A 15,615-nucleotide genomic window follows, 5' to 3' on the forward strand; every position below is an offset into this window, starting at 1 on the left:
CATCCAGAATAGGTACATACAGCTTATCTGCCAGCCTGTCTGTTCCAATGGAACTTCCAATAAAAGAGCAATCTTAACTCTTAACTCCTCCCTAAAATTAGCATCTGGGGAGAACCTCTCTCATCTCCTCATGTATTTTAAGTACGCATAATGCTAGAAAATATAATGCTGCGATCTAACAGGCTGTTCCGCTACCTTTTACCAAGAAGAGATTTTTCCCCAAACCATCTACAGTCATTTCACTCGATCTTGCAATCGCTTCCATTTATTTTGGATTGAAGGAGTAAGTTTAGCTTGCATTCACCCTCCAATGATATGGAAAGGTCATACTGTAAGAAGCAGTTTTATTTTTCTAGTTTTTTCAGAGAAGCTTTGTAAGCTTTTGCACAGCACCCTAAATGCTCAGAAGGTATGACAGTAGGGGATTCAATTTATAGCTAAGTGAAATCTGAGATTGTTTTTAGAAGAACAGATACTGCACAGTCTGTTGAATGCTGTGCTGTGTGTCATCAAGGCATTGATGGATCTTCAACTGTAGCACAGAACTCATTAGGTCTACTGAAGGCTGAAGAGATATTAAGTGGCAGCTCCTACCTTTTCAAGGAGGAATCCAAATCCAGCGTGCCACTGGCCTTCTGCAGTGTGTAGCATAAACCCACAGGAGAACACGCCAGCTTTCAGAAGTTGAGAGGTAACAGTTTGGAGCCAGCCAAGGAGCTATTCTAAGTATACTGTCATCACAGCAAAAACATTTCCCAAGCACACGCTGACTGCAGCCAGATCTCTGAATGGTTCTGAGCAAAAAGAGTGCAGCTACACACCAAACCAAAGGCTAACTTTTCCACTCAAACACATCCCATCAAAACAGTCTCACTTGTTTTCAAAGGCAATTTATCACCATAGCAACACAGAATTTTAGACTTTGCCCCTCAAAACTTTCACAACACAAACTTCCAACAACTGTAGATACCACATTTTTCACCAGTAATGATGTATGGCTTTTGAGAAGACTGCAGACTACTGCTCTCTGTTCTGTGAAACAGAACAAAATGCACTTAGACTAATGGTCGCTGTAAAACTGGTGTGACAAAAATCAGACCCGTCCCCTTTACCTTGAGCAAAGAAACCAAGTTCTCAGCGTAGGAAAGCCACAAAGGTCTTTTGTGAACCAGAGTAAACCTTGGAACTCCCCCTAGTTATCCATCTGACACATACAGATAGAATTCCCTTCTTTTCTAGTATTCTTACAAATTTAACTAGCAGTTACTTTGGAATCAAATTATGTAAAATCTAAGGCTAAGTAGACTAGAGGAACACATTTGGCTTAAAAAAACCACCAGTAAAGGAACGACATGATTACGAAAGCACAGTAAACTAGATTTACAACTGCATGTGTGTTAAGAGGAATTACTAAAATGATCCATTACTAAATACTGTACTCTTTCTAATTCACCTCAGGATTCAACAGCACAAACAAACACTGATTATTTAAACAGCGGGTTCCCTTCCACAAAAACACCTGTCCAATTTAGGTAGGAAAAAAAGTGAGCACGTATAAATGCTGCTTTCTTTACACATGCTGCAGAAGGTTTTACAAACACTCCAGGCAGAGTAGGTCTAGCTACAACATTACGCACACAAAAAAAACCCACGTCTGCGGATGGCATGTGTCTGAATGCAGGCTACACCACTCAGATGCAGTATGTCCAACGCTTTCATCACGTAAAGGCTAGAGAGCGGACACACACAGATTTCTGGATACCAACAGCCTGGCTGGAGCTACAGACAGCTCTGACCCTGCTGCCAGACCTTTGAAAATCAAGGACAAACATACCCAGCCTTCACATTTTAATCAGATGATTTCCAGGCAGCAAGAGCAGAAAAGCCCAGGAATACTCAGACAGACTTACATTTGCCATCAGGTACCAAACCCCATACTCAATACTTGTGCAAATAAAACCAGACATATTCCCCCAACTTCCTTTGCATTTCATTTTAGGTTTTTTCAAGGGACTACCATTTTCTGTAGCCAAAGAGTAGGAAAACCCATCAATAGCTAGACTGAAACAAGTAAGGTAGAATGTCAAAACACCAGAATGACTGACAAAAATGAAACATTTTCCTGATTTTCTTGCCATATTAGAAAAATTCAAGGAAAACTTGATTAGCTTCAATTTCTAGACACTGTACTACCTGAACATGACTTTAGTTTGTTCTGTATTTTGGTCAACTTCCTTCATGTCAAATTCATTCCAACTACACACACACACACACACCCCCCGTCCCTTGTGATAGAGCTGAGCTCAAAACCACTGCATGCTCTAACATACTGGTTTACAGGAATGCTAAATGACTGTTCTCTCTCAATTCTGAATAACGTATTTTAATCTTTATAGAAGTAAAACCAGAAATATGGAATTGCAGCACCATGTTTGTGATCCAGCCCACTTGGTGCTCCCATTACACACCAAATATGCTGTAACTTACTCATTAGACTGTCACTGGCATGAAATCTGACACATCAATATTTCAACCAGATGCAAACTTCTTTCTTTCTTAAACATGGTTTAAAATGATCATTTAATCGTACTGAGATATCAAAAAAACTAGTAGTGGAGTGATTTCAGATGCTTTTTAAATGAGTTTTAAACAATACATTATTTTACAAAATACCATGAGTACAATCTTTAGGAACATTGGGTCTGCAATGCAAACTTTTAATGTTTCCCAAAGAACTGAAGAAGAAAACCACATCAATGTTCTCAAATAAAATATCTTTTTCTGCTTTCTTATTCCCATTTTCACTATCACAGTTCCCACGATCACCAACTGTGAGGTAACAACTGCTGCAAAAATGCGCAAGATTGTCAGGAATAAAAAAACCCAGAAAAATCTAGCTTATTAAAGCAAACAAGCAGAGCAGTCAAAGTTCAAACTTTTTCCCACAGCTTCTTATAAAATGATTTAAGTTCTAAAAATAAGCATCAATTCACCTGCACACCAACATGTATGAGAACAACATGTCATAAACATAAAATGGTCAAAACCAACTTCTACAGCATCCCACTTTTGATCGTTTGAAGGATTCACCAATGCAATTGTTTCACCAAAGCAATAAGCCAAAGCCCAAGTGGAACGGCCACTTTTACCTGAGTAAGCAGATAAACAGTAAATGCACAGGAAGGCTTGGAATTGGGAAGAGAAAGGAAGCGATCAGACTGATTTTTTCCAACACCATACTGTGCCAACTGATCTATTTTTTGGTTGGATCTCCCCAGACTTCAGCATGCTTTTTGAAAACAAAACATCACATTAGTGTCTATACCAATACATCTTATTTTTTTGACTCAACAGGAAGCAAGATAAGAATATTACAATACCATAACTGGCAAAGTTGTTAGACACCCCTCTTGACTGCGGTATTTGCCACCCTACCAGTTAACACAGCAAAGTAGAAATTGCATGCAGAAATTGAGTATCCAAATACCATGGAGTCTACGTGGCTCAAAGAATTGTATCTTTACGAGTAAGAATGGTTCTGCAGGCAGAAAATCAGAAACTTGTTTTATTTTTGCAATTTATACAAAACTGTCAAAAATGTATCAGTTTACACTTAAGAAATTTCAGATATAAAGATATTAATAGGTAATGCTCTCCTTCCATTTCAGTACATCTTGTAATTAAGCAAAGCAGGAGTCTCAGATTCTCAATACTACAGTACGTACAGGCAGCTACCGTATATGAGAATGACACTCAGGAAGCAAACTCAGGAACTAACCTGCATGCTGAAGTATGGTATTGTTTTATTATAACTTTGGTGCATAATGTTTTCTCTAACAAGTTTGCGCAGAAAAGAGATTTTGCATTTTAGAGTCATCCCTCTACTACTGTCGTTTATTTAATGAGCACTCCTGGGCGCTCTAACCTGAAAGAATGCTCATTAGATTTGTGCATCTGGCCCTATCAGCAATCTTCTGCAACTCCTGATGTAAGCTTAACACAGCAACGGACATACCGTTTTCAGATGAATTAAGGTTAACTAGTCTCCCAGTGAACAGGCAAGCAACTTTTATGGAGAGTATACACGCTGACATTCTAATGCACAATAAAAGACAACCCACAATGAAGAATGTATTCACTTCATGCATTCAAATGGATGCATTATCTTATTACAAGCTGAATCCCAAATTTCAGCTTGGAGCTCATTAATTATCTTATACATTACAAAACGGAAAAAAAGTTAAAGGGAAAAAGCAAAGGCAATAGTGAATTTCAGCAAATGGCTGGAAAGAAAGGGCAGCTGATGAGATAAATATATAGGGCTAGTTGATAGAGATGACAGAACCACTCAGCAGAAGCCATCAATACCAGCAAAACTGAAACGTTCAAGAAGTGGGTTGATGCCAAGTGAAAGGAGTGGGTGTACTGGGTCTGGCTGGGATGGAGTTTATTTTCTTAAGAGGGTGCTGTGTTCTGGATTTGTGCCTAAAGCAGTGCTGACAACATGCCGGTGTTTTGGCTACTGCTGAGCAGCACTTTCTCTTTTTCCCCACTCTGCCCCCCACAGCGAGTAGGCCAAGGGTGGGCACAAAGTTGGGCAGCAACACAACCTGGACAACTACCCCAAATTGACCAAGGGGATATTCCATGCCTATATATAACACCCTGCTCACAAGGAAAAGTGAGGGCAGGGGATTCTGGGTGAGGTAGCCTTTGTCATTGGTTGGAATCTGGTTGGGCATCAGTCTGCTCGTGGTGAGTGACTGCATTTGCATCACTTTTGGGTTTTTCTCTTCCTCTTTCCTTCACTTAAATAAGTGTCTGTATCTCAAACAACTCTTACAATTCTCTTCCCTGTCTGGAAGACACACACACACTGGTGTGGGGAATAAGCAAGCAGCTGTGGTGCTTAGCAGCTGGCCGTGGTCAACCCACCACAGACGGGGAGAAGAAGGAAAAAAAGGTCAGAAAAAAGGGTTCAGGACCTATCTACCTTTCTGAGCTCTGTTTATTTTAATATGTGAGAAATACATTGATGTGAAAAAAATGCACGGATGGATAGGAATACTGACGGCAAAATCACATTTTGCAGCTTATACAATGAAATAGAAAGGTAAGAACTACTGATGCCTCTCGATGCTATCACTGCAGGCTCATGACTTTGATGAGATTTATGACTCGCCTTCCCACTGAACAGTAAAAGATCTGCAACTCACTAAAATGGCACAGCACCACAAAAGCAGTTTTCCTAACAGCTTTCCTCAAAAGAAAGAACCATTTTTTTCCTGTAGAACCAGCTTCTTGTACAAGTGTATTAAATTACAGGCACACAAAGGAGGAATATTAGGTAGTTAAGTTAGGGGCACTGTGCTCCTTTTATAGTTGAAGGAAAGGAACTCCTCCAGAGGACAATTTAAAGTACTTATGGTTCCGCTCTGAATCTTACTCTGAATAAGTCCTTCCCCTTCAGTCTCCATTAGTCACAGAGGTAACCAAAGCAGGACACCATCCTAGCTTAACTGGCTATGTGAAATGTCTAACCCCCCCACAGTTATCATTGGCAAACAGAGATGATGCAGTTTGTATTTAAGAAGATTATTGTCCTTTAGAATAATTTTGGAAGTTATGAGATTTTTCTGTCACTTCCTTATTTATATCCATATTTGCCAGATCCATTTCTTTCTCATCCCCTCTTCTGAACCTATCCCTGGTAAATTGCATTGTGAGGTTGAAGTTGATGTTGTCCATCCATTTTGTGTATTTACCTAAAAATACGTAATTTTTTTTCCAAAATAACGTGTAAACCAGATTAACACACACATGAAGCTGAAAGATTTAAACTTTGGGTTTTGCTTCTGCAATCAGGAACACACCTCTATTAATTTGTTACATACTGACAATGTGCCCAGCCTTGTACCAGACCCACAGACAAGAGGAGGCACTTGCAGACAAGGATTTGTCAGCAGGAAGTTGTACATCCGTTGCAGTTAGTCACGGGTGCATCCATGAGTAGACAGACAAGATCAATATTAAATAATAGTTATTTGACTGCACCTTGCACGAGAAACACTTCTAGGCGCACTGTGTATGGTTTCTTTTCCCCACCATTCTATGTATATGGCTCTGAAGTACAGAATATGCACTGGACATATTTCCAACTAAAAAACATCCATGAAAACTGACAGCTGATTAATATGGCATTTGTAAATCTTTTCAAAAAACGTGCAACTTTGAAGTTTCTAGGCTTATTTTAGCACTTGATCAATAGACCTACCAATAAGGCGAAGCTGTGTTCAGGAAGAATTCCATACTGTTCAACAAGCTTTGCTCTCTTCACACTGGGGAGGTCAGGAAGTCTCTCATGAATCCAATCAATATTTACCACTTGCTGATGGTTCATATTAGCTGGCAAAGATTTTGCATCGTACAGAATTAGAGGAGGAAGGTTTGGCTCTGGCATAAACCTAGTAAAAATGAAAAAAAAAAAACCTCCTTTATAACTATTTTCAGTCAGAAGCTAAACAACAAGGAATAAAATTTATATCACAAATTTATACTTACCTGGAAGTTGTATGGCTATTTCGACTAAACAAAATAGTAAAAATTCATGACTTGGTATATCACTGTTAAGTAGTAAGAGATCAGCCCCTGAACTGCTGCAATGCCTCTATTCTCTGAGTATTTGCCACTGATTGTCAAAGAGTCGATGAAAGGAAAGGGGTAATTAACACTTCTGCACCCAAAACAATAATTAAAAAAATCCAGTAAAAACAATAAGAACAGATATGGAAATAACCCACTCCTTTTGGCATCAAGCATGAATTGTGGATCTGGACAAAAGCGGGAGTGGACTGCAGGGTAAAACCCAGATTGACAGCCAGCTGACAGGAGTGATCTGGGCAGGTTGTAACCTTTTCCAGATTAACTTCAAAAATCTTGGTGAAATCTCATGCTGTGCTAAAAGCAAAGTTACTGCGCTCAGCAGGGTGCCATCACAGAACAAAAGGTTCCCTTAAAGAGAAGACCAATTCAAACCACTCAAATAACTGCGATTGAAGCAGAAACCTCACTCTTACATGATCAAATGAGGGGTTCAAAAAAAATATCAGAAGAAAGGACACTGGGCACCCTCTACCTTTACTATAATAAATTTTATTTCAAATCTGCCTAAACATAGATTTTAAGTTTAATGTAAAATGTGCTTACTGCTGTAAGTTACAAACAAGCTGAAAAACACAGTTTAATACTGATCATAGTCTTAGTAATAGTAATAATCTTTCTGGTCTTTATTTGAAATATCTTAGATTCACCAGTTTTGCCTAGTTTTTCATGAATTTTCTTTTGCCTTTGTTCCAACTAGTCTTGTTAAATAAGCCTTATGTCAGCCCCTACCCTATTCACAAAATGATCACTGCCTTTTCTGCTGCATTTCTACAAACAAGAATTTAAAGAGCAGATTTAAATTTAAAGTTTGTGGGAAATTTCCAAAATCCTTGCTCTGCTCTAGTAAGATCAGGCTAGAATATAGATAAGTAGATCTAACAGGAACACAGATATGGCAAAGCTAAGAGGCTCTGAAGTTCTCCTGCAGAACTACAATTCTCCATCTGGGAAGTGAACTCTGGGAGTAACAGGAAGACTGTCTATGGGATGCAAACTAGGGAACTATTGGGAGGATCAGCACTAAGATGGCCCTAACGAGAGGAGGAGGCAGGCATGCACAGAGCAGAAGAAGGGGTGCCCAGAGCAATCAGCAGTTACTGAGCTGCATCACTCTTCCCCATCCCATCCAGACGCCACTGTGACTACCTCCCATGCTAGGGCATCAAGCAGCTGTGCTGCTGCTTTGCAGCATTGCCTCAGCGCTTGTTCCCAGCGGTGCTGCTTTCCAAGACGACCCATGCCTTGTTCCCCGGCCCTCTGGCTAAATTCTTCTTGGGTGGTTGTTTATGGTTTGATGGCTGTCATCTCACACTGGTGGAAGGCAAGAAGTACTTCACAAGGAAACGTCTTCATTAGGTCTACAAAGATTTAATGGTAGAAGCCTGCCTATGAATGCTGCACCTTTCAGTAGTAGTTAGGATTTTCAAATAGTGATTGTGATCCATGATCACAGAATTTAAGCATGGACTTAAATAGCAGGGCCAGCTATCTGAAAATCATTTCCCTCAGCATTTTCTTAAAGCGGGAGTAAGGCTTAACTCACAATATTCTTAGATTTTTTGTCTGCCGTTCTTAAGAAGACGTGTGTACTGGCCACAAAGTAAACCTTCAACTTACCCACATTGAGCTACGGTACTCCAGCTTAGTTTTTGGGAAAGGTCTATGGGTTTTAGCAGAGATGAGACACAGTTCTAGATCTGAACTGCTCAGACAGTTTTGACAGGTCTCTTCCCCTTCCAGTGGAAAGTAAACTTCCAAAACATACTCACTATGCTGACTAACTTTATATGCTCATTACTCTGACTATACTTAAGAAACAAATTCTCAGTTCTCGAAACGTTAACTTTATTAAAAAAAAATACCGATAATCCTGTTTTCCTTCTTTGTCTCTCATTGGTACAGTGCACCTGAAATAAAAACAAAACAAGTAAGATGTGGTAAGTAGTACACCACAGGACTAGTTTTACGGCAAAAACAAAACCCAAAAACTTCTCCTCATGAAGATCCAGAGAGCTTCCTAAGGCTGCTTCAAAGAATGTGTGTATGTCACATGGACACTGCTTGATATAGCACACAATCTGTTGTGAAAAAGCCTCGACTTTAAGAATATATTACTGCCTGTGAGGAGACTATGCCTGTAAACATTAGCTTTAGAAGACAGAAGTTGAGCAATACTACATTACCTCTCCTGATCATATTACTAGGTATCCCTGGCACTCTAAAGCTGCTGTTCCTGATGTTCCTCCAAAATAAAAACTCACCCAAGCTTGGAATCAAAGGCTCTTGTTTCATTCAGAATTGTTCCTCCATTTTCAAGTTCTTCGATTTGCCTCTGTATTTCATAGTCTGACAGAAACAGAAGAAAAATAATAAGCTTGTTATGCTGCACTACTAGCTTTTGTACACTCCACTATTTCATTTTTCACTCCTATGCAATAATGGAATAGTTTGTTGTTTTAACCTTAATGAAATAAACAGCAGTAGTTACAGGCAGAATTATCAGTCACTGTCTCTTTCTCCAGCACTGCTTCTTTTTTTGCTTGTTTTCCTCATCTTCTTTCATTCCCATTAAATAGAAAACATTTTCTCCCAGGCACTGCAGCCAAGCCATACATTGCTAGTGACTGTCCTATTACCCAGTTGAGTTTTCTTTTGGAGATGTAATAATCATCCTTTCTTGCTGATACCAAAGCTGCATCTGAACTTCATAACACACCACCTACCGTACTCAGTGGAAAGCAATCATCTGCGTTGGAGGACACAGCTACTACTAACGTATTTCTGCACTAAACATGCTAGGCATTGAATCATTTGCTTTATTCTTCTTGCAGGCAGAGGGTTAACCCCGCAAAAACACTGCAGACTAACACGGTTGCTATCCCCATGCTAAGGTATATTCTGTCAGGGAGCAACAAGAGCAGGGCTGCTCCACAAAGGGGGACGTGCCAGGAGCCAAGGGTGACGACAGAAGAGGCAGAGCTCCCACTGCCTGGTGCGGTCCCACTGGTCTGAACAGCATGGGCAGAGACATGTGCTATTAACAGGGTCCACTGACAGGCTCAGGTGAGGGGATGAGTTGGGTCCAGGGTCCATCCAGGGAGTTCAGTCAGAAGCAGCAGGAGGAAAGTCCAGAGACAGTACTGGGAACAAGACTACTGAACAGGTCCAAGGCCCATCAGAAGACAGGACTGAAAACTGTCACACCTGTGATGCAGCTCAAGCAAAGTCTGAAGGCCCCAGCCTGAGCTTAAATGGAACTTCTGGATCAATGGGCAAGGTGCATGGATGGGGGACACCCAGATGAAGCAAGTCAGGGCATTTAAGGCCAATTACTGCACTCAGGACCCTGACCTGTTTCATATCAGACCACATAAAATATCTACAATGCTCCTGTAATAACGTAACCATCATTTACCTACTGCTTTTGCCAAGAATCGTATGCTATTGATATTCTTCACTTCAGTCCTCACTCCATAAGGCTCTCCAGGGTGATGCACAGAAACATTGGCATCCACTCTCAGCTGACCCTCTGTGAAAGAAAACTTCATCAACAGAATAGTCTTCCCTGTAAACTAGAGTAAAAACCTTGTCAGGCTTTAATAAACTGCACGTTATGTGCAGAACATTAATAGCAGACTTCCATACGTTCAGAAAGGAGTAACAACCACCTCATCATAGCATTCTGTTTGTGATTCCACCTCAAGACTCTTCCTCCAATCATTCAAAATTTTCTGAGAATACTTATTTTTAAAAAAATACTGCTTATAATTCTTCTCAGAGAAAACTGCATTGTGCAGTGCTGCACAGATCCTCTAAGCCATATAGTGAAAAAAGCTTCTGATTCACAGCTCTTAAACAAAGGGCAGAATTAGACAAGCAATTTAAAGTGGCGGATTGTAAGCTTCCACTCCTCTAAAAACAGCATAAAAATACCTTTTGGAACTACAATTTGATGGATATATACTACCCTAGCATAGAACAGAAGAACTTACGGCTACGTTGAACTGATTTACTAAGGTGTTCTTGGAAATTTACAGCTCAAGGACAAAATGTGAGCAGTGGATTTTTTTTGTAATTTTCTTCCTCTCTTTAAAAAACAGCAATCTCCCCCCTGCCCCAAATTTCCCTGGCTGACAAAAACCAAAACTGAATACAAAGTGTTATATAAAAGCATCCTGCACTTTTAGTCCAAAGCAGAATAATGTCCTTACAGATCTTTAATGACTCTACCACAAGTAACTTGCAATTGTATCTTTCTAAGTTTTGTCCCTCTAAAGACATCCCTTCTGAGAAGAAAAAGCTTGCCACAGTTATTCAACTGGTAGGAATAAACAAACGGGAGAGGTTGTACTAAAAAGAAACATCACTTTTGCCATATCACACAGTGAACATCTGTAGCCTTCCTCTTTGTTTTGTTTTGGGGTGGGTTTTTTTTTTATAATTTCAAGATAAAAAGAAACAAACACTTTGTTTAGATACATTAGCATTATCAAAGAGAGTGCAAAATAGCTCAGAGTTAAACCCGTGAAGACATCTACAGCTTCAGAATCCATTCTGGTCAATAGTTCTAAATTGATGAGAGAGCCCTTGGTACACTTTATAAAAGGAGGCTGGATGATAGCACACTAATTTCTTCTGTCTTCATAGAGTCTTGCCAGCCATGCAAATGAAGGACAAAGGTGCTGGAATGATCCAACTTCGCTTGAGAGAGAAGTGTTTTGCATGTGCTCCCTCTTTGGGGTGAAATGAGTACTCGTTCCAGAAGACGAATAGTCTTGTCCTGCCCCTGCTTCATTTTGAGACATGACCTGCTTCTATTTGGATGTAGGTGTCAAAGTGACAAGACAATGAAGTCAATCAGGCCTAAATGAAAGGAGAGCCAGGCCCCAAATGTTCTTAAAAAAGCTTTTTTCCTTTATGCCCACTTTAAGGCAAGCTTCTTTTCCTTTCACTTTGCAATGAAATAATGAAATAACACCTGATAAAACCAGGCACTTGTTTTCACTGAACACACAAGTAGAATTAAGGTAAAATATGAGAATGTAAAGACCTTATTTTAAAGAAAGCAATTATGATGCAGGAAAACCACAGCAGAAAGCTCCTAAAAACACCACCTTTAAAAAAATCCAAATACTTTTATTATTCCTAACACTGGAATTCTCCTCTAAAGTCAGAAATCTTACTGTGATAAAAGATATCATAGTGCAGTTCCGATGGCAATCTTAGGGCCAAATTCAATAGTAATAAGTTATGTTATATATGTATGTCCACAAACTGGATGCTTAATATTAACAACTGTGTCCCATTGGACATGTGTAACACTAGTGAGAGAAAAGATTCAGAGACATATATAATGTCTAGCAATTATTACTTCCCCCTACATTAAATTTGATTTGCATCACTAGCCAACATTTATGAATCCCATTTATTGGGTGATTCATGGGCCACTCTGACTCAGTTCTCTAGGAGATGCATCCACTTATACTATGGACCGAATCTGCTGCCAAACAGTAAGGCCAACTGTCACAGGCAAAAATATAGCTCACACTGTGAACACTAATAGCTAGCTTATAATTGGGTGTATGGGTGGAGAGGATGAATACCCAAAACTGTACTTTTAAACTCTCAAGCAGAAGCCTGCTATTTGCTAGCTGTTACCATGGGCTGGTTGTAAATTTTGGTAACATTAGGACTGAGCAAAGATGGCATGACCTGAATCCTCCAATTAATAGAGAGACATGAGACAAAAATCACCAGTTAGGAGGCTGATCACACACTGTGCTTCCGCACATCACCTATTGGGAAAATTGGAGCCTTAGGGCTCCAGGAAGAAGAGCTGGTGCCAAAAGCAGGGGTTCCCAGAAGAGGAAATAGTCTCAGAAAGATAGCAGTGATCTTGGCTAGAGAGATCTTGGAGGAAGGGGAGGAGCCCAAAGATCAGAGAGATGCATGGAGACAAGTGCCAGGGGCTGCCAAAGGACCTTGTCCTCTAACACCTGAGACCAGTACCTGCAAGCCTGCTGCACAGCACAGATCAACAAAATTTTCTGGCTCACCTCCCCAGACCAGCAGTGATCCCCCTAGTGGGAAGAGAAATTGAAACCTAGTGAACATAATGCTGGAGGGGAGGGAGAGACAGAATGAGCAGGGTAAAAGCTGCAGTCTTGTTGGTTCTTAAATTAAACACAGCACCCACGTCTGCATTTGTGGTGTCATTTACCCCATCTCACCCATGACACCAGCACAAGTTTACTGCCTACACCTATTTTATGACTAGCTGAGACCTGACACACAACTTACAAGATGGTCCACGCTCCCATATTCTGCAACTAATCCTTACTACAGATCTTCTGTGCTGCAGCACTGTGGCAAACAAGATGAGGACAAACTGGGAGAAACATCATACAAACCCTGGCGGACATTCCTTCCTGCAGAGGTTTATCCTGTAAAATTATTGTGTGAGGCAACATAAAATCTAGCACTGCAAATCTCTGCAGAGGGAGGCAGGCCCATAAGGACACCTGAAGCACAGCAGACATTAGGACAGGCTCTGAGAAATGTAAAAACAACAGCTAGAAAAGGCTATGCGTTATAAGTAACCACAGAGCAAAATAAACAGAAGCTGCAAAACTCCTGCAAACGCAGAGAATTACTGTTAACAAGGGAACATGCCCTTCCCCCTTCTGTACCTGCCATGACTGCCTGGCTGCTCCCAAGTGTTTGAAGAATGAGCTGAAGCTCTCTGACTGCTGCAGCTGCTTCTTCCCCACAGCACATATCAGGCTCCATGACAACCTCCATGAGGCCGACTCCTATCAGGGAAAGAGACAGGAGATTTTCAACAATAGCTTTTGATCTTGGCATATTAGAGTGCAACTGGCTGAACACATGAAAGCACTTGGGCTTTTTCTGAAAAAAAAATAAACCCCCATGTATTATTTAGTAACTGTCACTATGGGCCTAGCTGCAGATTGCTACAAAAACTTTTCCTATTTTTTTAAAGGAACAGACAAATGGGAGACAGTCCTCCATCCTTTGATGACATGCAGATAAGAAGGACACAATTCTCTTCTGCCCTTCTCTAGGAGAACTCCCATTTAAAGTCAATCTGATTCCAAATTCAAATTTATTTATCTTAAACTAATTTTGGAACAGACAGAACTCTAAACAGATGTACTCTAGTTTTTAGCTCCAGGATCCAGCTTTCAAAGAATATGAGCAGCCACAGGACACATGGGAGCACTGTGTCCCAGTTAGGCTAAGCCATCCGAGTTGCTGCTCATGTTGTGTGCTAATTTGGCTCATTCACTTTACAATTTCAAAGTTTAAAGAAAAAAATCTACATTTTTTCAAAGATAATAATTAAAAGAAATGTCTGACTCATGCACTGACAAATTCCAACAGCTGCTCCTTCTATACACAAATTTGATTCACTAGGTCTGTAATTTTTTATTTTTTAAAATACAACGCATACAGTGGCAAGAGCTTAAACAGCTGAATGGCTGTATGTGACTGACATACAGTTTTGAGCAAACTGGAGCCAACGGATTTCTAACTTGCTATCGCCAACTGCCATCAACAAACAGCAATGGGAAAGGTCCACTCGCCATTAAAAAAACTCAAGTAGTCCCCTGTTTCAAGTCTAATGGTCATTTTGACAAATTTTTATTTTCAAGTAGAGAGACAACAGGCTGTTTTTGTTTTTCACCTGTTCTCTGTCACCCGTTTACCTTTAAGGACTCATCTTACACAGAAAGGAGAAGGAAAATAGGAAAATAACCAAAGCCTACCAGCCCTATTCAAGTCAACGAGAGTCTGGCTTCTTGTGTCATCATGGAGACTCTTTCCACTGTCTTGCTCCAGCTGAATTTGTTTAATCCTCACAGTTTTTGTCACCATCTGGCTCATTTTGTTGTCTACGCAGAGACTGTACGACAGACTTCCATTCACCGCAATAGGAACTCTTTGCTGAGTGATTTGATAGCCAGCCTGTCAACAAAATTAGCTTTATATTCAAATAAAACTTTCACTTTTCAGAAAGCAGCAGCATGCCCAAGTGCAAATATCAAAGGCTAAGAACAAAACTGGAAACACAACATCTTCCATAGTGACCTATATAAGAGAATAAAACACATGCACATGTAAATTCAGAGTTATTTTGCTTAGCTGGAATGTAGGCAAGCTAGAACATGGGGCTAGAATTTGACATAACTGTGAGAAGCTGAAGTCTGGAAAAAAATAAGAGCGCTCCTCAATACAGGCAAATATAAGATACTATACTAATGCAGAAACAATCAAAAATCAACTGCACAACCACTTGCCAAGGACGACAAAAAATTCACTGATACTGCCTTGGGGCAGGAAATGGACTAGAAGAGGTTTTTCCACACCTGTGGTTCTGTGATCATGTTAAATCTTGTCTGAAGCCAGTTACTGTACCTCCATCCCCAAGCTGGGACTCACTCATCCTCCCATCAGGCTGAATATCTCTCTCTGCCTGTTCAGAACTTTACTCATTAGAGGGGAGGGGAGGGAGAGGGAAAGGGGGAAATCAAGAAAATGAGAAAGATCAATTTCACTATGTAGCAGTTTAAAAGATAGACACTGCAACCCCACATAAGACACACATCTGAAAAATGCTACTTCATGCCTGGGACTCCACTCAAAGGGGAAACTGCTAGCCAGAAAAGGGGCTGCCAGTTGGAATAACTGCAATGATGTAAAAACATAGAATTGAATCAATTACTCTGTTGAGGCAGCGGCCCCATCTCTTCCTCCTTTCTAACCCGATCATGCCCCCAGTGGTGAGAATTAAAAAAAAAATCCTGCCAGACTTTAATGAATCGGGAGGAGTATTTGCATATTTTGCAGGGAGGACAAGCTTACTCTGAAATGTAGAGATGGTGACAGTGCATTGGAATGGAGAACAATGGTCTGGCCCTGTGAACAGCT

At 40.4% G+C, this 15,615-nt stretch overlaps 1 protein-coding gene across 3 annotated transcripts in view; it reads right to left on the reverse strand.

Moving 5' to 3' along the window:
- The window catches only part of GATB (glutamyl-tRNA amidotransferase subunit B), a 44,688-nt gene that overhangs the window by 10,893 nt on the left and 18,180 nt on the right, over nt 1-15,615 (reverse strand). For 2 of the 3 annotated variants that reach the window (XM_074589662.1, XM_074589664.1), the window contains 6 exons: nt 14,454-14,652; nt 13,353-13,475; nt 10,079-10,192; nt 8,925-9,009; nt 8,526-8,570; nt 6,275-6,464 (listed from right to left, as the gene is read on the reverse strand). In XM_074589662.1, coding sequence (XP_074445763.1) covers nt 6,275-6,464; nt 8,526-8,570; nt 8,925-9,009; nt 10,079-10,192; nt 13,353-13,475; nt 14,454-14,652 — 756 coding nt within the window. The remainder of the gene's footprint in view (nt 1-6,274; nt 6,465-8,525; nt 8,571-8,924; nt 9,010-10,078; nt 10,193-13,352; nt 13,476-14,453; nt 14,653-15,615) is intronic. The other variant, XM_074589663.1, reaches the window with a different exon arrangement.

This window comes from Larus michahellis, chromosome 5, assembly GCF_964199755.1.
Source record: "Larus michahellis chromosome 5, bLarMic1.1, whole genome shotgun sequence".
Classification (NCBI taxonomy): domain Eukaryota; kingdom Metazoa; phylum Chordata; class Aves; order Charadriiformes; family Laridae; genus Larus; species Larus michahellis.